A 22,560-nucleotide genomic window follows, 5' to 3' on the forward strand; every position below is an offset into this window, starting at 1 on the left:
CCGGTGCTTGCAGCAGGGGCAGCGTGCACAGCCCCCTGGCTGCCCCTACGCCTAGGAGCCAGAGGGGGTGACATGCCACTGCTTCTGTGAGCCGCGTGGAGCCAGGGAAGTCAGGGAGCCTGCCTTAGCCCCACTGTGCTACCAACCGGACTTTTAACGGCATAGTCAGCAGTGCTGACCGGAGTCACCAGGGTCCCTTTTTGACCGGGCATTTCAGTAAAAAACCAGACATCTGGCAAACCTAGAGGGTTACCACAGCTTCCACAGGAAGTAAAAACCGTGGGGGGTGATTAAGGTGAGTCACTGAGACTAAACAATAATGGAGAGGTACCACCCTGCCGGAGTGGTTGGCATATACTAGTTCAAGTTGGGTTTTTGAGAGACTAGGAAAGGGCTTTTAGAATAAAGGGATGCATTTGAACTGATGCAAGGCTTTCTTTCTGATCCAACAAATTGACAGGACCTTCTGTACCAGGTGGGGGATGGGGAGTGCAATCCTTGCAGAAGGGTTGGCCATGTAAAGCCCCATAAGACTGATGGGTGACTCCGGGCATGTTGCTGTGTGTTTAAATCTGTTTATTTTTATTATGTTTGCTTCTGTAGTGCTTTTACCTTAAGAATAAATGTGCTTCCTTAGAAAAAGCTGTGTGGTAACTTGTAGCTGCTGTTCATAGCCCTCTGAGAGAAAACCAAGCAGAGGTACTGGCCTTTAGGTAGACTGTCTTGCTGGGGATATCACATTGTAAGGCAGGGAGCTGTGCAGCCTTAAACCCTCCAGTCAGAAGAGATTGAGTTCTGGGTCCCTGCCCAGAGACAGGTGACAGCTGACTGGGAACTCCTGCGGTGGACCACAGAGGGAGAATGCAGGTGCTGTTACTGTGAAACTGTGACAACCTCTCGAGGTTTCTTCCAGCCCTACATTTCTATGATTGAGGGAAACTGTTTGAGAATATCCCACAGCTCAGTGGTGAGAACGCTTTCCTGGAAGAAGGAAGAACCTTGTTTAAATCCTCTTTTTCTCCCTCAGAAGGAAATTGAACCTGCGTCTCCAACATCTCAGGAGAGTGCTCTAACCACTGGACTAAAAGTGGGTACCCCCAGCTCCTCCTTTTTGACCATTTTATGGGGAGTGGGGCAGGCTCTTAACTCGTTCTCACAAGAAACAACTTAGGTACCTAGGACACCTGACTCCAGGAAAGGGGTTACTGGTTGTGGATCACAAGCAGGGATGGCCACCTCCCTGCCGCCTTGACTTAAAGGAGCAATGCTTACTTAGTATACACACTTCTCATTGGCATCTCTCATTGGCCAGCTTAGGTGGCTCCCTGCCTAGCACGCTGGTTTTTGTGGATCACATTCTAAGGCATCTGTTTTTCTCCTGTCATTGTATAGGGAGCCTGGGTGCTTAACTCAGGCTTTGTGTGTCACAGTGTTGTTCCTATCATTTTCTGGGTGCCTAAAAGTTAGGCACTGTGACACATAGGTTCCTTTCTGGATCCTGGCCTTACTCCTTTAGTAACTCAATTTACTCCAGTGGGACTTGTCCCATTATAAGACACTACTCAACATGAGCAAGGGTGTTGGGATCTGTGTGTGTGTGGTTTTTTTTTTTTTTAAACACAGGTTTTACATGGGTTGCTAGTGTGAGAAAGATAGGTTAGTAAACACAAACAGAGGTAAGGGTTCATAGGTTTTCTTTCTGTTCTTTAGATCTGTATTCCTCAGCTGAAGTACAGACAGGAAAATTCTTACAAATTTATAGGTTTTACTATAGACAGCAGAATAAAGATTGTGAATAATATCATCTCTGTCAAAAATTGACCTCAACATGGGATGTTGCCACAAGAGTTATAAATCAGTTCAATTAATTCAAGGTCTTATCACAATCTTGTTACAAAGGCAAACTTTTTTATCCTAGTTCTATATTAGTCTGGGCAGGTGATTTTTGGTATCAACATGAAACTATAGATCCTTATGTATCTCTAGACAAGTTTATGGGACACTGCTTTTGTCAGTTCAACAATTCTAAAGTAGGACTTTAGAAATGTAGGCAACTTACTTAATTATTGAAGAATGTCAATTGAGTTCAAATGTACCTTATCAACTCATACATGCTCAAAATTATCACACATTAAACCAAATATAATATACAGGTAATTATTGTGAAGCTATTCTAATTTCTCTGGAATTTCACCAGTACTGTAAGCTCTTAAATTACTTTAACCAAAGGTTCAAATAGTGGTAAGACCTTTAACTTGCAAACCAATTCAAAGTTTCTTCCTCTTTCTGTGTAAGACACCGTTCGTTCTCTTGGACACAAAATCTATATGGCTTCTAGTATGAACTCTCTGAAATAATCATGATTTCTCACAGCTAACTTGTTTGTAGGGAAGCAGTTTCCTCTTTCAAATAGTACTAGGCTTAGCTAATACAGTTAGTGTCTCCAGACTCTGTGCCTTCATTGGAGTTAGTGATTGAGTGGTTCCCGAACACCATGATCGGCTTCAATAATGGAATCCTACAGACATCTATTACAAGAAACCAACGGATCACCACACCTACGTCCACAGATCTAGTAACCACCCCAGACACACCAGGAAATCTGTTACCTACAGCTAGGCCCAAACCTTGTTAAGCTCTTGGTCAGAAGCAAGCTCCCCACAGACCAGGACACATCAACTCAAAGCAGCACCAGACTCTGCCAAAGCAAAAACTGCTAGACGTATCTCCACTGTTGTGATGATCAATTGCCCCTCACAACACACCGGTCATAATCCATGGGGCTTGCACATGCCTATCACAACATGTGCTTATCTCATCCAGTGTATCAAATGCCCCAATAAAACTATATGGGTTGCTCACACAGAAAAATGATAAAGGACAAAACCACACTCTCACCCACGAGTGAACACTTTTCACAAAGTGATCACTCCATATCTAACCTCTCAGTCCTCATCCTCAAAGGAAACCTGCACAGCATCTTCAAAAGACAAGCCTGAGAACTTAAATTCATAACTCCACTGGATACTTTAAAAAGCCATGGACTTTACAGAGACACTAGTTTTATGGCTCATTCCAACAATTTGTAACACGCCATGCTGACTGCTAACTCTTCTTTGTCCTACTACTGCAGAGGTGTTATGGCCCACTTCATTTTAAGTAGTGTCCTACAACTTGTGGGAACCTCTTATGCTTAATTATCTGTCCCACCATAGATATGACACCCTGATTACCTTCACCAGATCTGAAGAAGAGCTCTATGAACCTCAAAAGCCTGTCCCTTCCACCAGCAGAAGTTGTCCAATAAATTACCTCACCCACCTTGGCTCTCTTAGTGATTCAGTGTAAGTTCTAGACAACTAAGACTAAATCTGTTAGTGAAGTATAAGCACACATTATACACTTTAGTCATTCGAATGGCTTTAACTCTGATATGTACTTTCTGAGGAGCATTTGGTTTACGTGAGCAGGTCACCACTTGGGTAAACAATTCATGTATAAAAGTGACGTTTGAAAGTGGCGTGAAAGCAGCTTCTCCAGCTCAGCTTCACAATTGCAGTGACTGGTTTCTCAAGATTGAGTGAATCACCTGAATGAACTTTAAGATGGGAGAGAGCTCTCCCACTGGCATAATAAATCCACCTTCATGAGAGGCGGTATCTATGTCAGTGGGAGAAGCTCTCCCACCGACATAGCGCTGTCCACACTAACGCTTAGGTTGGTGTAACTTGTGTCGCTCAGGAAGGTGGCTTATTTGCACCCCAGAGTGATGTAAGTTATAGTGAAGTAAGTGGTATGACAGATGTATTTCTATTCTTGTTCTGAATTTTTCAGCCCTCTCTCTAGGTAGAGGCTCTTGTTGAACATTTAGTTCCTGGCAAGCTGGAGTGTAAAATTACCCTGCACTAGCCTGGGGTGCACTAAATGTCCGTGCATACTCTGCTGCTGGGCACTGAAAGTTCCTTAGTGTGCTTTGATCTACTCCTATTTCAAAGTGTTGTGTGTGTCAGGTATGTGGCAGGCTAATGGAGGGTAGATTTACACCCCAGCTTGCTGCAAACCAAGTGTTTCTGTAGAAAAGCCCAGAGTTAATAGGGTGCTTGTTAGCTACAAGACTTCAGTTGTTACGGAGCAGAGAGAGCTCTTGCTGCGCCGGCAATGGCAGTCTCGCTCACGCTCTCTCTCTCTCTCTTCTGTATATTTCAGCTTCAGGAAGCAACATGTTGAACAACAAAGGGCATTTTTTACATTTTCTGCTGGGTGGCATGGCCTTTCTTGGAAAAGCTCACTGGGCATGGGGGCAGGGCTGTCCTTACCCATATGCAAAGTATGCAGCTGCATAGGGCACCTGAAAATTTGGGGCACCAAATTTCCTGGTATCCTACGCAGCTGCATGCTGCTCCAGCACCTGCTCCGCCTCTTTCCCATGGCCCCCACCTCAGCCCCGCCCCCACTCCCCACCCTTCTCCACCCCTTCCCCAAAGCTCCTGCCCCTGGTCGGGCCTGCCCTGCACTCACTGGGTGGCAGGAAATGGAGTGGCCCGGCCCGGCCTCAACATGCTCCACTCCACCGGCTTGTGCTAGGGGGTGGTTTCCCCCCGCCCCCCAAGCCTGCTTCTGCCCCCTGAAGAGGCCTGGGGCCAGCCCCTCTCCTCCCTGTGGCGGGGCTGTGTAGGGCACCAAAATGGCTAGGGATGGCCCTGCGTAGGGAGGGTTGTTGGGGGGTGGGGGGCAGGCATGGCAATCGGAAAGTGACCTATGTTTCTGGCAAAGATTTTTACATGTTCCACCAGAACACAAGTTGTGTTCCTTCCCATCATCCAATGAGAAAACAAGGAGTCCCCTTTATGACTTTTATTAAATTGTCTGCAAAATTCCAGGTTCTTTGTGCAAGATATCTTGTGCCATCCCAGTTTGTGTAAGCCATGTTGGGTCATATGCTGAACGTGTGCTGGCTCAGCTCCAGCCAGCGACCTACCTCTGCAAATTACTTTTCTGTGGGCCCTGTACAGTGTGGTCGTCTGGTTGACTTTGCATAACTCCATGACCTTTCCAACAGTGCTTTTAGCAGTTTGCAGAAATGTCCATTTTGAAGTTAAGAAGAGTTTTTACGTTAAGTCTCTTTACAGCCGTGGATGGTCCTGTCTATATTGCTGTATGATGAACAACTAAACAAAAATTCATTTCCTTGGTCAGTCACCAATGGGAGATAACAATTAACGCAATAATATGAAACACACACTTCTCTACCAGTACTTGAATAATCCCTGTACCTCAGTGATAAAGTTAGTGGGATGGCTTCAAGTGTGAAACTCTCTGTGCAACTTCCAAGCACACTGTTGATCAAGCTTTATGATCTTAGAACATTTTGGTTGGTTCATATTAAAGATTTGCGCTTCACATTAGCGTCTCAATATTCCACTTGACTACATCAGCTTCTTTATATGTTAGGTACTTGTTTTGTATTATACACAAACACCTTTTTGTTAGATTAGTTGTATATATCTTATTGATCACATTTCTATTTAAAATAAACTGCATGGGCTGAACTATTTGCACTGGTTTGTGGTCAGGTTGCATATGCTACAAAATTTCCTTGAACTGAAGGGGTCTATTAAAGAATGCTTTAGATAATTATCTCAGATAATGAAGCTTTTTAAATGTTAGTTGACACCTTTTTAGATTTCCTATATCTAGCAACAAAATTATACCTTCTGAATTTATATAAAATAACATAGTTCTACAGTGTGTCCATTACAAATATATAGGCATAAAGCATATAAAATAGAAAGAAGGAATTTACTTCATAACTTAGCAAGAGTTTATGGTTAAACCAAGCTAGTTTAGCTTTTACTCAACCTACATACAGTATCCTGCCTATGAAAAACAGAAACAGTACGTGCTGTTTGATATGTTTTAAAAGCTTAGGCCTAAATTAGGCCAGGGATTCTCTGGCCTATGTCTTGAGATCTATAATATTGTTGTTAATTATTTATTCCATATTTTCTGTGTCATCACTACACCAATCTATGGCAAGCATTTTGAAGGTTTTCATCATGGTAGAATATTTATGCTGCATTCCAGTTTAGAAACTAGTTCTGTTGCAACTGTGTTCAAAAACTATTCCTGGTCATGTGGACAAGCCTTTAAAATCATTAACTCTTCCTGGAAAACTTTAGACTATTTTTTAGCTGAGGAACAGTTCAATTTCTAGTATTTGTCAGGCAATTTCTGTACTTCCTTGTTTTTTCTTTTCTTTTTCATTTTAAACACATATATGTAAACTGACTCTCTTGCTCTGTAAGATTTCAGCTGCTTCTGCAGTTCGGGCCAAATCCTGCCCTTTTCTCTGCTTCAGTTCTGCTGCCGCTGGGTTCCTCTAACTATGTGACTCTGCTGCACGTTGAGAGTGAGAAGGGTCTGGATATGAAGCACCCAAGCATAGGTTTGTGTGGAACGGATCTGAGCTCTGTGGGTTCTCCCTGCTGTGGAGGGGAATGTGGGATGGAAGAAGATGCCTTAGTGATGAGCACAGTATAAATGTCAATGGATTGTGATCCTTGTGGGTCTACTTCCCCTGCCTGTCCCTGAATACAGGAGCTGCAATCCTTCCCCCTTCTACTTCCCCTCAACCTTCTCGGGCATTTGACTGAGAGGAATGGAACTTGCCCCTCTATGAAGTCACATACTCCTGACTGACATCATAGTACTTTTCATACCAACCAGATGTGGTGTCTCTCAGCAGAGGATTGTGAGTAGAGATGGGGGGGGAAAAAGTCTCCCATTAACTCTTCAATAAAGATGATGTTTCTCATGCAAATGACTCTTGTAATGAAGAGTTGAGGGAAGAAAAATACTGAAAACAGGCCCAATAAATAGAATGTTTCTCAAAGTTTTCCACAAGGCATCAGCTGGATCTTTGAGACAAAGTCTCTTTTGGGAAATTAGGCACTTGACTGTGGTATCACTGTAAATACCTCGTAGCGAATGGGCATGTGAGGCATGTTCCAGGTGAGTGTTGGGATTATTGTTGTATGATTTCCCCTCTATCTGGGTGAAGATGCCAAGTTAAAAACTTTAGCAAGAAACGGGTGCAGAGGTGTAAAAATGCGGTGCCCAACAACAGTCAAACTACTCATTTATTCACTCTGTTCCAAATGGGATGCTGATTTGAAAATCCATTTTCCTTCATTATGTGTGTGTGTTTAAGACCCGTACATCCCATCCTCCTCCAGCATGATCCTGGAAAGTTCCATTGAGCTTCTAAAAATAATCAAGCAAGATCTGGGTCCAACTCTGTATTGACTGAACTCAACATGAGTTTTGCTGTTGCCTTCAGTGGGAGAAGCATCAGGCCTACTCTGGGCAACTGTATGCACTCTTTAACAAAGAAATCAAAGTCAAAATATCTAATGTCTCACTCTCAAGATTTGTGACTAATCGTCCTCCCTTTTCAAGAAGCTTTTAAGAAACATTCCATATAAACTAAGGTCCAGGGAGATCAGTGCTATTTGGGATCAGTGTGTGCCCAGTGATTAATCCTTTACGTCGCCAGTCTTGAATTGTGATGCAACTGTTCTCGGACAACTTGGCAACAGCAAACCAGCAGAGCTGCTGTTGACCCAGAGTAGCATCTGGAAGCAATGGCATTATTAATACAATAAGCAAAGTTTTCTGTGAATTACTGTGCTACTCTGTGGAGCTGATGAGCTGGTTAACACCTTTTACTTATTTTGTGAGGCTCCAGCGCTGGAAAGGAATGAATGTACTTGTGAAGCACCAAGAACTAAAATAGCAGTGATTCAGTTATAGTCGAGCCAAATCTTCTTATAATTAAACTCTATTGTGTTAGAGATTTTTACTTTTTTGATACCTATATTATTAACCTCTCTGATAAGAGAAGGAAATGTAATACAGTGATATTGGAGAAGCCTCGCACATTACATCTAAGCTGTTATCTCAGGGGGCTGAATAAGAAGAAACTATTTTTCATCTTGTATGTTATGGGAATCCGATGAGCAGAATGTCTAATTCTTAAGGTTACTAGATATTTATAAACCTAGTTCTCTTTGGGAATAGTTTAATTTGCATAACTTTCAAATAGGTTGTGTGCAATATCTATTTTTTTCTTTAAATAACAACAAACTATGTTGGATGGCCCTAGCAACCAGGAATTTCATGGGTGGTGGAGGATGTATCTCACTTGAAAGTCACTTTTAACTATGGCTTAAACCATTTGTGATTTGAAATTCACTAGCATTTTGATAGCTTATATATAAGTAGCTCTGTGCCCATCATAGAGAGGCCCCCTTGCTGGATCATATTAAAGAAGTTCTGTATTAAAATCACAAATGAGTTTGATTCCCCATAGTTTAAATTCCAGGGTATTGCTAATTAAGAGGTCTCTTGGTTTTTAGTACTGTTTCTCTCCCTCTATGTGTGAAACTTGCAAGCTGCTAATTGCGTTAGTACATTCTAAGACAGAGTCTGTTCTCAAAGCAATTCACACAGAGAGAGACTCAAAGCAATACTCTGTAACAACAGAAACAGCACCCAGAGACTCCCCGCCCTTTTGTTGTATTAACAATTGTGATTAAAATAGAGATAGAGGATGTATGTGGATGGATGCTTGGTATGGATAATAACTGAATGATCAGGGAGGTGCCAGCCTAAGAATCCACTGTCCATCTGCTGAAGAAGGCGTCAAGTGGAAATAACCAGAGGACCCCTGGAGGGCAGACTGGAATCCACCCAACAGCCTCAAGAATGGGAGAACCAAAGAACAAGATAACATCTAGCAGCACGGAGCCGTCAGGAATGTGCCATCTGCTGATTGATTCAGCAACAGCATGATGAAGCAATTCCCATAGACTGGCATAGGAAGAAATTCCTATAAAAATGGGTTCTAGAAAGTGAGAACTTTGGGGTCTGATTCTGCAAACCAACTTCCAGGAGCTTCAGATGTGCATCTGACGAGGCCCTGCTCCCTCCTCATGTCCAGGCCACCTGGCCAGTGGCTTGGCATGAGCAACTCTAAGGCTGGTAACTATGATAACAACCTTGCAGAACCTGTGTGTGTGTGTTTGTATGAATGAATGTGTGAATAAATATGAGATTGAATGGAATGTTATAGCTATAACTAACTGCTTACTATGATTCTTTCTGTATTCACAATAAATGTGGTGTTTTGCCTTTTCCCCTTTAATAAGATCCTGCTGGTTTTTATTTTATTGGTATAACACCCTAGTTTCAACTCTGCTTGCTGTCTAATCTGAGATACCAAGGACTGAACTGGCAGGGAAGCAGAATTACCCTTTTGCTTCTTGAGATGGTCGTTCGAGTCGGGGGTGAGTCGTGTTAGAGGGACACTAGAGGATGTTTGCGCTATTGTTGCTCCTCTCCTATGGACAGCCTATTTCCAGGGCTGCCTACTGAGCAACTTTCCCGTGCATCAGCAGTATGTTGCCAGATTGTTCACATTTTAAAGAAACTTTTCTATTTTTATTTCTATTTACAGAGCACAGTGGCTTCATTGAGGTGTTTTTTTTTTCCAAATCTATTCCACATACACGTGATATATTTCCTTTTTTATTTTTTTCCCCCTCCTCCTGCAAACCTGTGGGCCAACTCTGATGTCTCAAGCAGCAGCTATGTAAATATTTATTAATGCGACAGTCATCAAGGGGGAAAAAAAGTTGCTTAATCCCATTACACAGGAAACCCTTAACTTCTGCCTTTCTCTGAGGGTGCCGTCAGTGAGAACAGGAAAAGTTCACAATTAGAGCTGGTTTGACGGACTTTGCTCCCTTGGTTCCTGTTTCACTACAGACTGTCATTCATGTAACTGGCAGGTTTTATCTGTTATTGAGGAGACTTCCCCATCAACCTCAAGGCCAGCATTGTGTAGTGAAGGAAAATGGAGCTTGCAGATCTCTTGAAATTTCCCGTCATGGAAATCAATGGAACAACAGTAACAGTGGCTCTGCTGGTGATCCTCCTAATGTTACTCTGTTGGTAAGTGTATTCAGACTAATATGAGACCTATGTAATACTGAAAGCCAGCCAAAAAATTTGTGCCAGGAGTAGATTCTCCCAGCAGGAATTCAGCACCAGTGTATCCCCTCAATCAAAATGTCTTAGTGCTTCATTTTAAGAGGCTGGAGTGGAGGCAGATGCTGAGATTAAAATAATAAAATAGACACTTACTAGAAAGTCTTGTCAAATTTGTGAGAGAATTTTGTCTTTTCTATAGGTTTTTTTTTTTTATTTTTGTTTTTTAAAATTTTCCTGTTAAAGTCTTTAGGTTTTTGGAGTAATTTCTGTAGAACTCTATCAAATTTCATTTAATACCTCCTGGTTTCATCCCCATTAAGTTTCCATGTGAGAGATGTTGAAGGTGGTCAAATTTGAAAAGGAAAGAAGTATAGCAGGGGTTCTCAAACGGGGGGTCACAAGGTTATTACATGGGGGGGGGGGGTCGCGAGCTGTCAGCCTTCACCCTAAACCCCGCTTTGCCTCCAGCATTTATAATGGTGTTAAATATATAAAAAAGTGTTTTAAATTTATAAGGGGGGGTTGCACTCAGAGGCTTGCTATGTGAAAGGGGTCACCAGTTCAAAAGTTTGAGAATCACTGAAGTATAGTGTCACTTGCAGAGTCTCGGACCTTTCTCTCTCTTGATCTTACCCACACCCTTTGTTTGGCTTTTCAACTCAACCCTACCGATACCGTAAATGCTTCTTGAGTTCCCTTGCTTATTTTTTTTTTATTTCTCACCTTGAGTACATAGTAGACTGATAGTAGGGGATGGGGAGGGAGGCTTATAAAGTAGGAAAGAACTGGATTACAGTGGACAGAGAACCTTGCCTATGTGTGCTGATTATCTATTAGGCAAATTAGCAATAGTTTACGGGCCATCTCTGTTTTTACTACAGCTGTGCCTCAAATCCCCCCCACTCACCCCATCAACAGCCATTGTTCTTTGTTTCTGTGTGTCCAAGAAAGAGATTACTGGAAAATGTCAGGAAATCTAAACTAAATGCAGTCTTTAGACCACCTGCAAAGATCAAGATAAAACACAGCAATAACACCGTAGATGTGTCAATGAGAGATGCTCGCCTGCATGTGCTCTGATTCTTCAGTCTCTTAAGGCCTCATCCATTTCCATTTAAGTCAGGGGGGCGGCAGGGGGAACTCGTGCTGACTTCAAAGGGAGTGAGGTTGGACCATAGGTGGTTTGGCAGAATGTATTGAATAGATATGTTGGTGATCCAGTTTGGTTTAAAATAATAATTGACCCAAACCACCTCTGAAAAGTTACAGTCCAACCCATCTGTTTTGTGGTCTGTTTTTTGAGATCCAGATAAATCACACTGAGGATTCTTGCTGCAGCACACCCAATGTCCAGTGTGGATTGTGGTTTAAAAGCCATGATCTGGCCCAAAATCATTACTAAAGCAAAACTCCCATTGACGTCAATGGGGATCTTTGCCTGAGTCAGGAGTCCAGGATCCGGCCCACAGATTAGTTCATGCTGTTTAGACCATAGATCGCTTTCAGCTGCAAGGAGGGGAACCCCCACCCCCTACAATTTCAGGAGCTAGAAAAGGGCTGGAGAGCCCCATTGGGGTGAGAGGTTGCAGGCAAAGCCACAATTACTGCTTCTTAACAAGCTTCCAAAAGTGCACAGTTCTGAGCAGTGCATGCATCTGCCGTCAGGTGTGCATTTCTTAATATAATAAATCTACATGCAGACCCAGTCAGGTGTATGCTTTTCAGGAGTCCATAACTCTCTGTTAAATCAAAAGCAATCATTTGTTCAGATTAAGTGAAGACACTAAGGGCTTGTCTAACTTCCTGGGGTATTGACAAGCGGCGATCAATGCATCAGCGATTGATTTAGTGGTTCTAGTGAAGACCCGCTAAACCGACCGCAGATCGCTCTCCCGTCGACTCCTGTACTCCACTGGATCGAGAAGAGTAGGGGGGGTCGACGGGAGAGCGTCTCCCATTGACATCATGTAGTGTGGACCCTGTGGTAAGTAGGTCTAAGCTATTTCTATTTGAGTTACGCTATTCACGTAACTCAAATTGCGTAGCTTAGATCGAATTTCCCCCGTAGTGTAGACAAGGCCTATGTCCTGGGCAAAATTTAATTGTTGGCATCAGTAGCCACAGAACTCTATTGACTTAATGAAGTCAATAGAATTGTTTCCTGTTTTGTCAGTCATGGCTTTGACACCCAGCCTGTGCTGAACTTCAGCTTTCAAGCTTCATTTCTTTTGGGCATAGATTTGCTCAAAAGAATGTAGTTAGAATTGTTTGAAGCAGAAAAAGGATTCACTACCAGTTGCAATTATAACTCTTGCTGCTGATCTGTGGAGATGTATTAATACAAGTTTAGATAACTAAAGGATACAGATGCCTAGGGACCATTATTTCAATGAAAAGACAGTGTGTTTCGCAAACTTCCCGTAGAATGTGTTGAGCAACCTATCCGAGCTGTCTTGTGAGAGTTCACCTTGCGGATATAATCTTTTCACCATCCATTTGTTGTTTATTCCAGTAAAATGTCATGATTCAAGCTGTAGGGTTAGTGGCTTGAAATCCGTCTGCAATCGTAAGAAGAGAAGTGGCTTCTGCTGGTGTTAGAAGCCTATCAACCTTTTCCAACCTAGCTGCTATTTATAAGGAGTAGTTAGGTCTGCTGTGTGTTATAAATACTCCTTCAGGGCTGAAACCTTGCAAGCAGGGAATTACTGAAAATAATACACATATGGTTGCTAATAGAAATGTGTCCATAATTCTAGAGAGCATTTACTCGCTACATTCATGTGGCATATGCCATTGTGCAGCTCCTTTGTAGTGTCCCTGCACAAGGCTCTGATGGCACGAGCAATTAAGTAGTTAAGATACCATGAATGTTTCCATTCTAACCCCCTATTTTCAGTTGCTTGTAACTTTCTGAAATTTTCATTTCAGTAAAGGTTGCTTTTTATTTATTTGTTTGTTTAATTTTGAGTGAAAATTGTTCAGCCATTTTGCATGTAAGGAGTGGGAAATGATTGCAATGTATCTCAAACACCTCTTCAGCAGAAATGTATGATTTATGTTATAGTAATGCCTAGAGACCAGCCAAGATCAGGGCCCATTGTGCTAGGCACTATACAAAGAGAGGGTTAGAGTATGTCTGTTCTGGCATAGCAGCGTCACTGAAGTTATGCTGGCATAGCCCCATAATGTAGACAAATTCCCTTCCATTGGAGTGGGCTGTGCCATCCCTGTAAGAACACCACCTCCCCGAGTGACAGCAGCTATGTGGATGGAAGCACTTTCCCATCAGTATAGCTGCATCTATCCTGGGGGTTAGGTCAACGTAACTATGTCAGTCGGGGGGTGGTTTGTTTCATACCCCTGACCAACATTTTATACCCCTGACCCCTGTCGACCTAACTTTTAAATGTAGACCAGGCCTAAGAGACAACCCCGGCCTCCAAGAGCTTAAATCTAAATAAACAAGATAAAGAGAAGGTGGGGAGGAGAGGCAGGCAAAGCATAGCTGTCAACTCCGAGGGGCTCAAGCATCCACTGAAAAAAAAAAAAAGGGGGGGGGGTGCTGAGCACCCCCTGGGCCTAATTAATCTTTTGCGGGCCCTGGCTCCTGGACCGTGTCCCTGCCCCCCAAGCCCCCTGCCCCCGCTTCGCTCCACCCCCTGCTTGCATCGGGGTGGGGGCAGAGAGGCACACCCACCAGCAAAAACAAAAGTCAGCACCGGTGTGGCAAAGGGATATAAGAGTAGAATGAATAATGTGATGCTGGCAAATGTCATGTTCATTCTACAACTTTTTAAAAATCCTTTTTGGAGGTTTGTTAGGGGACTAAGTAAACAGGCAGCTGGGGAGGGGAGAAGAGACTGGGGAAAAATTAGGAAAGGATGGAGGGCAGATAGAGTCAGGCAGAAGTGGAGTGACTGTGAGGGAGATAGGGCCAGGAGGGATTGGAGCAAGCAGCCAGTCAGCACATGGGGGTGACTGTCTAGAATAAAGGATTGATGCCCTCACCAGTGCCTGGTGGTCTTTGCTGTAACAGCTGCTGCATGGAAGTAACCCTCAACGAGGGGAGCTGCCTTGAGTCTTCTGAAGAAAATTGTTTTAGGTTTCACCGAGTTATGACCCTTTGAAAATCACACTCTACCCACACATGGTACATATCTCTCCCCCCACCCTTTTTAAACAGAAGGGTCCCAAAATGCACAGGTCCAATGTAAAACCTTTATCTCATTATGAAAGTACTTTGCTTTTTTTTTTTTTTTTTTTTAAATTAAGTGGATAACATTTATAGTGGCTATCATCTGTTACTATTTTTGTCCTTCATTTAGAAACCTGTGTTTTTAAACTGATTAAATCTTTACAGTTTTACAAAATACAAAAAGGACTAGTTTGGCCACATTTTCGGTGTTTATTCAGCCAGTTGGGTGCTGAATTCTGTTGAAAACCTGGCCAAATGTCACAGAATGCTGCTGGATGTTGAGCACTCTTGAAAAATCTGTCCTCATCTTCCCCCTCCATTTCTCTGATAACCAAAATGAATACTCTGGTGAATTATTGTCTTTTTTTGTTCTGTGTTTGCACAACACCTAGCACAATAGGGTCCTGATCTATGACAAAGGCTCAAATAATTAATCCTAGTAATTTATCAGAAAAGTTCCTCCTAAGCAGACTTTCCTCTTCCAACTCCCAATGTGGAAACTAGCAGTCTATTCACTTAACCTTCCTGTGGCTGAGTTTCCTCATCTTCAAAATGGGGATAATAATATCTCAAAGGCTTAATTAGTATCTGCAGAGCTCTTTGATATGCTACAGTGAAAGATGCTATATTATAACTGTGCAAAGTATTATTATTCATTTTCATTTTAACTAGATGCTAAGTTGGGTCTCCCATGCTTGGCTGTGGGTGCAAACATTATTTTGTGGCTTTCCTTTTACTGTCTGTGAAACTGTTGATAAAAGGAAAGCAGGAACTCCTTTTTCTTTGAAAGTTTAATGTACCATAAGCTTTACATTATGAAGACACTGTCACAGCTCTCTGACGCATGTGTTCAAACTAGATTTTCAACTGCTTGTCTAAACAAACCTGATTTTTTTAGAACATTGGAAGGTGAAGGGGAGGTGTGTTTGTGTGTGTGAGAGAGACAGACACACACGCATTTCTCATTGCACGCTTAGCTTTTACCCATTGTGAAACAGGCACTTATGATGTCCTTGCCTGGTGCTGCAAAGCCAAATCATTCAAAAGGCATCAGTTTTACATTTAAAATTGTTTATTGCTTGCATGATACCTAGAGGCGCTGATCAGAGATCTGGTCTTGGTAATGTCCACACATGTAATAAAAAGACAATCCCTTCCCCAAAGAGCTTACAGTTTGTATAAATTAGAGAAGAATTGGAACTAGAACAGTTCTTTTAAACCCTCTCTGCCCCTGAATTTTAGGAGTTTGGATAAAGTTGAGAGATGGATCAGCAACTAAACCTTGGTCTGGATTTGAATCAGAGTTCACAGCTGAAACCCATCTCTAACTGACCGATTTAGAACACTCAGACTTTGGGACAGCTTGGTTTCAGATATTTCAACCACTTAATGTTGGGAATGTTTAGATCTGGGGTTTTGGTGAGGTCCCAGAGAATACAGATTTAAAAAAAAAAAAAGACTCAAATCCAAGCCCTAGTTTTGCAAAACCAAAACCCAGATGACAAAACTTTCCAAAACTTAAACCAAAATTGTCTGTATCTTCTCACCCATCTCCAATCATGTGTAATCTAAAAGCTGGGTGAAAATGAATTGTATCATAACTTTGATTTTAAAACTGTAGTGCCTTGTGAAAGGTACCAGATCAAGAGGACTGGAAACTGGGGTACAGTACTACACTATACTTACCCACTGGATGCAGATGTTGTGTGGGCAGTGCCAGCTTCTCCTTGCTGAAAGGCCTATCTCTGAACTAAGAGTGAGCTGTAGCTCACGAAAGCTCATGCTCAAATAAATTGGTTAGTCTCTAAGGTGCCACAAGTCCTCCTTTTCTTTTTGCGAATACAGACTAACACGGCTGTTACTCTGAAACCTATCTCTGAACTGTCGTCTAGCCCTTAAGATCTGAATGGGCACGGAGATTAACTACTATGCTGAGACTGCCACGAATGTTGAATGTGATGGTTTTGAGATGTGCACCCATTTCCACAGGAATTGTATTCAGATTCCCTGTTTCATTTTTTTTGTTACAGCAGTGCTGTATCCCAGAAGGGCGAAAAAAGTCCTCTAGTATACCTTCAGTAATATTGCTGGTGTGTGTGCTGTCTCTTTGTGAGCTAAGGTATTCATACGGTGTTTGTGACTGTTGTATCTGGGTGCATTATGTTCAGTTTAAAAGGCAAAGTATGAGTTGTCCCTGTTAATGACCTAGTGAAATTACTGTCCTTGATAAGGGAGCTGCCTCATGGATAGCTGACTGGGAGAGGGCGTGGAAACTTTGAAGATGATACACTTGCCAGAGAAAGTTGCTGTAGGAATTGGACAAAGTCAAGAAAATATGATCAACCACAGGAAAAGAAGAGAGAAAAGAGAAATTAAAATCTTACTTTAATTTTCCGCCTAAAAATAAAAATCTTCATTCCTGGGAGAGAGGAAAAAAATGCTAATGGGAGGAAACTGTTTCTTGTCTGACTTTAAAAGGATGTCTGTGTGTGTGTGTGTGTGTGTGTGTGTGTGTGTGTGTGATTTTGGTTTGCAGATGGTATGAAATTAGGATCTAATGACTTGTGCAGTCTGTTTGTCTTTGAATACAACAAACCCTATGCATTACTAAAGATACTAAAAACCCAGATAAAAATAAATTTTACTTACTTCTAAATAAATTCATCTTCCATAATGGTATAAAAGGGGAAAATAATTACACTGTTTTAGTGGTGGTTTGCTTCCTCCTTAGTTAATCTTCTTTGGAGGCAATGGTGGTGTACAGCTTCTCTTTCAGGTCTTGCTAAAGTTTTGTTTTCTTAATGCATGTTTGTTTCAAGGTAAAGTTCTTGAAAGTATGAGCCAAATGTGACTTTATGTCAATTTAAATAAAAAGTACTAAAATTATTTTCTGAAATTTATCAAATCAGATGTTAGGGCAAGGGGTTGGCTCTGAAACCTTCAAAGCAGTAAGAGTTCTACTGGCCATTCATATTAGTAGGGGTGGGAAAACTAGTTTTGATAAAACAAGAACTTGTGCAAATCAGGCTTTTTATCCAAAGATCAAAAGACTTTTTTGACTTTTCCCCCTTTCAAGTAATTTCCTCCACCTCTTTCCCCCCCCCCCCCCCGACATAACCCTGCGCTTCTTTGTTCCTGTTTGAACCACATGTGTTGAAAGCGGCTTCTGCAATATTTGCAGGCTAACTGGGAGCCTTATGAGAGCATGCTTTTTCAAGACTTCCAGCCCAGCTTCACAGATTCAAGACATTCAGTTAAGCATCCAAACTTAGGGCTGCTGGGAAGTGGTTTTCACTAGTAATAGGTGATACAACAGGAAACAGAAGTCTATTTAATATGCCAAGAGGCTAATGTAACATGCTGAGGCCCTCGTGTTTGTGTAGTAGCAGCCTGAGCCCAATTTGCATTCTGGTCCCTCACTAAATTATGTCTCTTATGAAATCTGACCCTCTTTCTCCAGTTCCATTCATGAATGACCAGCTACACAATGAATGACCTCCGCTTCTAGCCCACTGCAGAAGATGTTGAGCACCTTGTGGGATTGGGGCCCCAAAACTCTGATCCTTTCTGCAGTTCTCCATTACTTTTACTAATGGGCTGAGTGACCCATGTTTTATAATTTGGCAGCCTCAGAGAGCGTGGCTAACCTCATACTAGTAATCAGGTTGACAGGTGGTGGCTGGGTGGGAAACCCTTCCTTGTATCCTCAGCTGGCCCTGTTGGCTGCTTTTCAGAGAATGACCCTTAAGTTGGAGGAAATGCTTTGCCTAGTTCAAAAGTTCCACCACGTGAGGTTGCAAGGATCTGACTGAACAGGAAACGTGGGCAAATTCCCACTGATGACAGAAAATCTTCCAACTCCTCATTCCTTATGTCATACAGTCTTACATCAAGCAAATCTGGGGTTTCCACTAAAATGTCAAATATAATATGACATTGGAATTGTGCAATGTGTGACTCCCCCTCTGAGAAAACCAGTTGGCTCTGGGTGAGCCGGACCAAGCTTTGCCTGAAAAGGAGCAGAGTAAGCTAATGAATTCTGATTTGGAAGAGTGCCAGGACACGAATGACTAAATATCTTTCGTTCTGAAAACAAGGAAGATCTGATTATCTGGTATGAAGTTCCATCACAATATTGATTTGTACTGGGTTTTTTTTCTGAAAACAAAGGTCTCTTTATTTTTGGGTGAGATGGAAAGGAGTTCCTTGAAATCGTTTTTGTAGCTTCAGAGCAAAATACTTTTAGTATCTTCATAGGATAAACTATAAAGGCCCTTTTATTTCTGATAAAACTGTGTGCTCCTTGAGCGCGGTGTAACATTGATACCCTTATTTCTCTCCTTAAGGGTGACATTCAGAGGAACAGCACAAAGCCTAGGCCCCATTTTAAGCCCTCAAAATAGGGCTTAAGTAGCACATAGGCCTTGAGTTGATTTGCTGCATAGGAATGAATTGCACCATATTAGTGTCAGGTCAAGGGATACATACTTGGGTTGTTTATTCTTATGTAAATAAAAAGGACTCTTAAATTATTCTGGCATAAAGTTTGATTTAGAGTAGGGAGATTGGTGCTAATGGTGCACTGAGGTCGTCCTGCAGAATACGTTAGATCTTGGGACTCCACTGGAAAACTTTTAGAACCCAGGTGGGAAATAGCCCTCCAATGCTGTAAAGTTAGTTAAATCAAACAAAAAGTTCACAATTGTTAGATCACCCCTGGCACAAGCTGACAGCGGCTAGGCTGCTGGCCTTCATTTCTGGTGAGCAGGGATGTGACTGCAGAAGCTGCCCACAGCCATTGCTCCACCATGGGCTTGGATTTGGGCTGGTCTAGCTTTGGAAGGGCCAGGTTTCGCAAGAGACAAGTTGACTCAATTCCTTTTTCAGGAAGCTTCTGCTAGTGGGGCTCCAGAGAAGCCAGATTGCACTGGGAGTAGGGAGACCTGGATTCTGTTCCTGTCTCTGCCCCGGCTTGCTGTGTGGCTTTGGGCAAATGACTTGCCTCTCTTTGCCTGTTTGCCCTCTGTCTGTGTTGTGTATTTGGGATTTTGGGGGCAGGGACTGTCTATGTCTGTGTCTGTATAGTGCCTAACATAAAGAGAGTCTGGGTTGGGGCCTTTACACACTGCTGCAATGCAACTAATAAGCCGTTTTAAAGATGCTGCTTTCCGCTGGCTGACCCCCCATGGGGGGAAGGGGCTCTGGTGGTGGGAAGGTGTGCAGAGCACTCCCTCGCTTGAAGTAATAATAGCAACCAAATGCTTTACAGTTTTGTTCAAGGGCTTTCTGCACCGCCACCCTAAAAATTGTTCTGGTGCCCCTGCCAAAGGGAGGATATTGGCAACACCACTGCCTCCCCTTCCTCCCCTGGGATAAATACCTCCCTTCCCCTGGTTCAGTTGCCCTGATTCAAGGGGTATAGATTTGCAATTTAAATGATTTGAAATGCTCTGGGCCAAGCTCTCCTCTGGCCTAACTCCGCTGATTTTAAATGGATTTAATCCAGCAGGCAATTGGGCCTTGACTGACTGGACTTTCTGAGAAGTTGAACGGTAAACATAAAAATTCTCCCTGTGCCATGTCCTCGCCTCACATATATTCCATAGTGTTTTAACAAGGGCAACTTTTATTTTCCCCTCCACTCTCTCAAACTTTTTAAAAATCCAGCTATGGACCCTCATAAATAATGTTTCATTATCTTTTGTTTTCTCTGCTGGCTCAACTGTAGTTAGCTAATGCTTTCCACAGGCTTGGGTCCCCCTCTCAGAGAGAAGTGGAAGTAGGTAATTGTGCAGTATTTGATAGACCTGCTTGAAAATTACTGGTGAAAACTTCCTTGGAGGTGCAAAAAAATGGCTATTTGGACAAAACTGAAATGTTAGTGAGAATTTTCATTTTTGTCAAAAATCTTGGGGTATGTTTGTTGAAAAATAATTTTTTTTTTAACAACAGAAAACAAATGAAAACCTGAAAAACTTTGAAAATGGAAATGTTTTGCTTTCCTCTAGGTTTTTGACAGAAAACAAAATACATGTTTTGAGGATCTCTAGTGTATGATAACCACAGATGAACAGGCAGCAGAAGGAGTGCAAAGTAATTTTATTTTGTAGGTCATATTTAAAAACAAAAATAAAGTGAAATTCTTTTTAACTTTCCTAGGAACAGAGCAGATTTAAAGAATAGATATTTAGGGTCCAGTTCTCCAGGGCCATGCACTTTCTGTCATCATTTACATCAGAACAGTTTCTGTTCTGATCTGGTAGCATTTTACACCCACTTTCTGTGGATGTAAATGACTATACAGGGTGCAGGACAATGGTGAACCAAGGCATTGGTATTTACGGGTGGACTGTACCCACATTAGTCATAGCTATGGTAACTACCTCCCCATCCCTGATGTCCCCCCTTTCTCTCAGTTCCCTGGAAAATTCAGGAATGTAAGGGATAGGTTTGGAAATGATAAGTAGGCAGGAAGGGTACAAAGAGGGTTATTGGGGCTAAAAATGTTGGCTCGGTAATGATGGGGTGATTGTTCTTGAATGGAGTGAGGAGGTAGATGGCTGGGGAGGAAGAGCAGTGTGGACATTGATCATTTGGGAAAAAGTCAAAAGGCTGTGGGGGGAGGAGAAACAGAGGGAAGATGCTGATTGAGGATGGAGGAATGAGTCATGTGGCTGGTTGTGGAGGAAGCACTGGGCAGCTGGGAGTGGCTGCAATCCGATATAGTCCACACGTGTGATGCTTCTTATCCCAAAAGAGCTTTTTGTAAATACTCTCTTGATTGATAGAGATGTAACAAGATATCGATCTTTACCTAGAGATTTACCGTGTGGAATGTGAGAGAGACATTGCAATGCAGCCACCTCAGGGAGGGATGGAGAAGCAGCAGCCAGTGGGGGCCAGTAGCATGCTGGCTGACAGTGGTTGACAGGAGGAACTGTGGCCAAGGATGGTGGTGCCTTCCTCCTGTTCTTGGGGGGAAAACTTCATGTGATCTTTAAAGTTTACAGAGAGCAAACGGGACTTCAGTTTGGCATGAAAGGTTTGTGTCAAGCTGTGACAAATGAGTCCACATTGAGTTTTACACAATATATCTGCATTTATGGTTTTTTATTGTGTATCCTAGAAGGGTCAGCTGTGCTTGTGACCTCTATACTTTCATGTTAATGGAAGTGCCAGTGAACTAGAATAATTAGCAATGGAAAGCAGAATGAAAATCGCAGTTTTTAACTCTAAGGCATCTGAGTTAGATACCCAACTCCCATTGAATTTCAAAAGGATTTGTGTGCCTAACTTTCTTAGGTTCCTTTGACAAATCTCGGTCCAAATGCATACACCAAGGGTAACCTGCAACCTTATATCTATCTACAGTCAGAGCACTGTAAAGACACTATTTGTTTTGTTTATTCAGCTGGCCAGAGGCATTCAAAGAAAAGGAAAGTGACAAATTGTCAGGAACTTGCTTATGCTCAAACAAATTTGTTAGTCTCTAAGGTGCCACAAGTACTCCTTTTCTTTTTGCTTAGGTAAAGGAATCTTTGCTAATCAGATCACAGTATAAGTTTTGTATTAGGAAAAATTGAAACTGTTTTTTTGTGTACTGGTGGATTTTGAAAAGACCAGTGAGATACAGTACCCCAAGACCTTCACAGAAAGGTGTAACAATCCAGAAAAAACTGTAACTGAACCAAACATTTTCTCAAGAGGCATGTTGGACCCAGAGCTCTGCCTGAGAGACAGAGGCACAGCTGTGGGAGAGTAAACACTTAGTAATTCAGGAAAAAACATACAGCTATTCTGAAACTAAATGGGGAGGGAGCTAGTTTCAAGTGTTGTTCAGATGTCTCCTTTTCCAGGTATTTAATGTAGATGTTTTCATTATTTCTTCTTTCTCTCCTATTTGTTTCTAATACATAATACTTTTGCTCAATCTAAATAGAACTGGTGTTGACTGGCATCTGGGGAAATGATTGGCTGATGCTCTCAAATAAAACAGAACTCTTCCCCCTGCAGAGAGGGAGAAGGTGAGATCCTGCATGAGAGTCACAAAGGAGGGAGAAGGCTGTGGTCTTCTCCTGGAGTAGTACCATAGAGGAATCTCAGGGATATATTGTGTGCACAAGATGGTCAAATAATCCAGTGCACCATAGCACCTACAACCAAAAAGCTGTATGGAGATTTGCATATTTACCATGGAAACATTAAGGTCTAAGTTGATCCTGTTGTTGGGATTCAAACCTGAGGGGCTAGGGGTTTGTGATATTTCAAACCCCATGCTTTGTCCACTAAACTATCTCCTCAGTGTTTAGTGA

At 42.3% G+C, this 22,560-nt stretch overlaps 1 protein-coding gene across 11 annotated transcripts in view; it reads left to right on the forward strand.

Moving 5' to 3' along the window:
- TBXAS1 (thromboxane A synthase 1) overlaps window positions 1–22,560 on the forward strand; it is a 323,500-nt gene that overhangs the window by 11,131 nt on the left and 289,809 nt on the right. For 6 of the 11 annotated variants that reach the window (XR_005222459.2, XM_043541625.1, XM_043541665.1 and 3 more), the window contains exon 2: window positions 9,852–10,014. The exons of 4 other annotated variants lie outside the window; for them this stretch is intronic. Coding sequence is in view for 6 of the 7 variants with exons in the window: in XM_043541614.1 (XP_043397549.1) it covers window positions 9,852–10,014 (163 nt within the window). In the remaining variant the exon portion in view is untranslated. Of the gene's footprint in view, window positions 1–6,412; window positions 6,446–7,963; window positions 8,040–9,851; window positions 10,015–22,560 lie in introns of those variants that run through there. One more of the 11 variants, XM_043541629.1, reaches the window with a different exon arrangement.

The sequence above is a fragment of the Chelonia mydas genome, chromosome 1 (assembly GCF_015237465.2).
Source record: "Chelonia mydas isolate rCheMyd1 chromosome 1, rCheMyd1.pri.v2, whole genome shotgun sequence".
NCBI classification, from domain to species: domain Eukaryota; kingdom Metazoa; phylum Chordata; order Testudines; family Cheloniidae; genus Chelonia; species Chelonia mydas.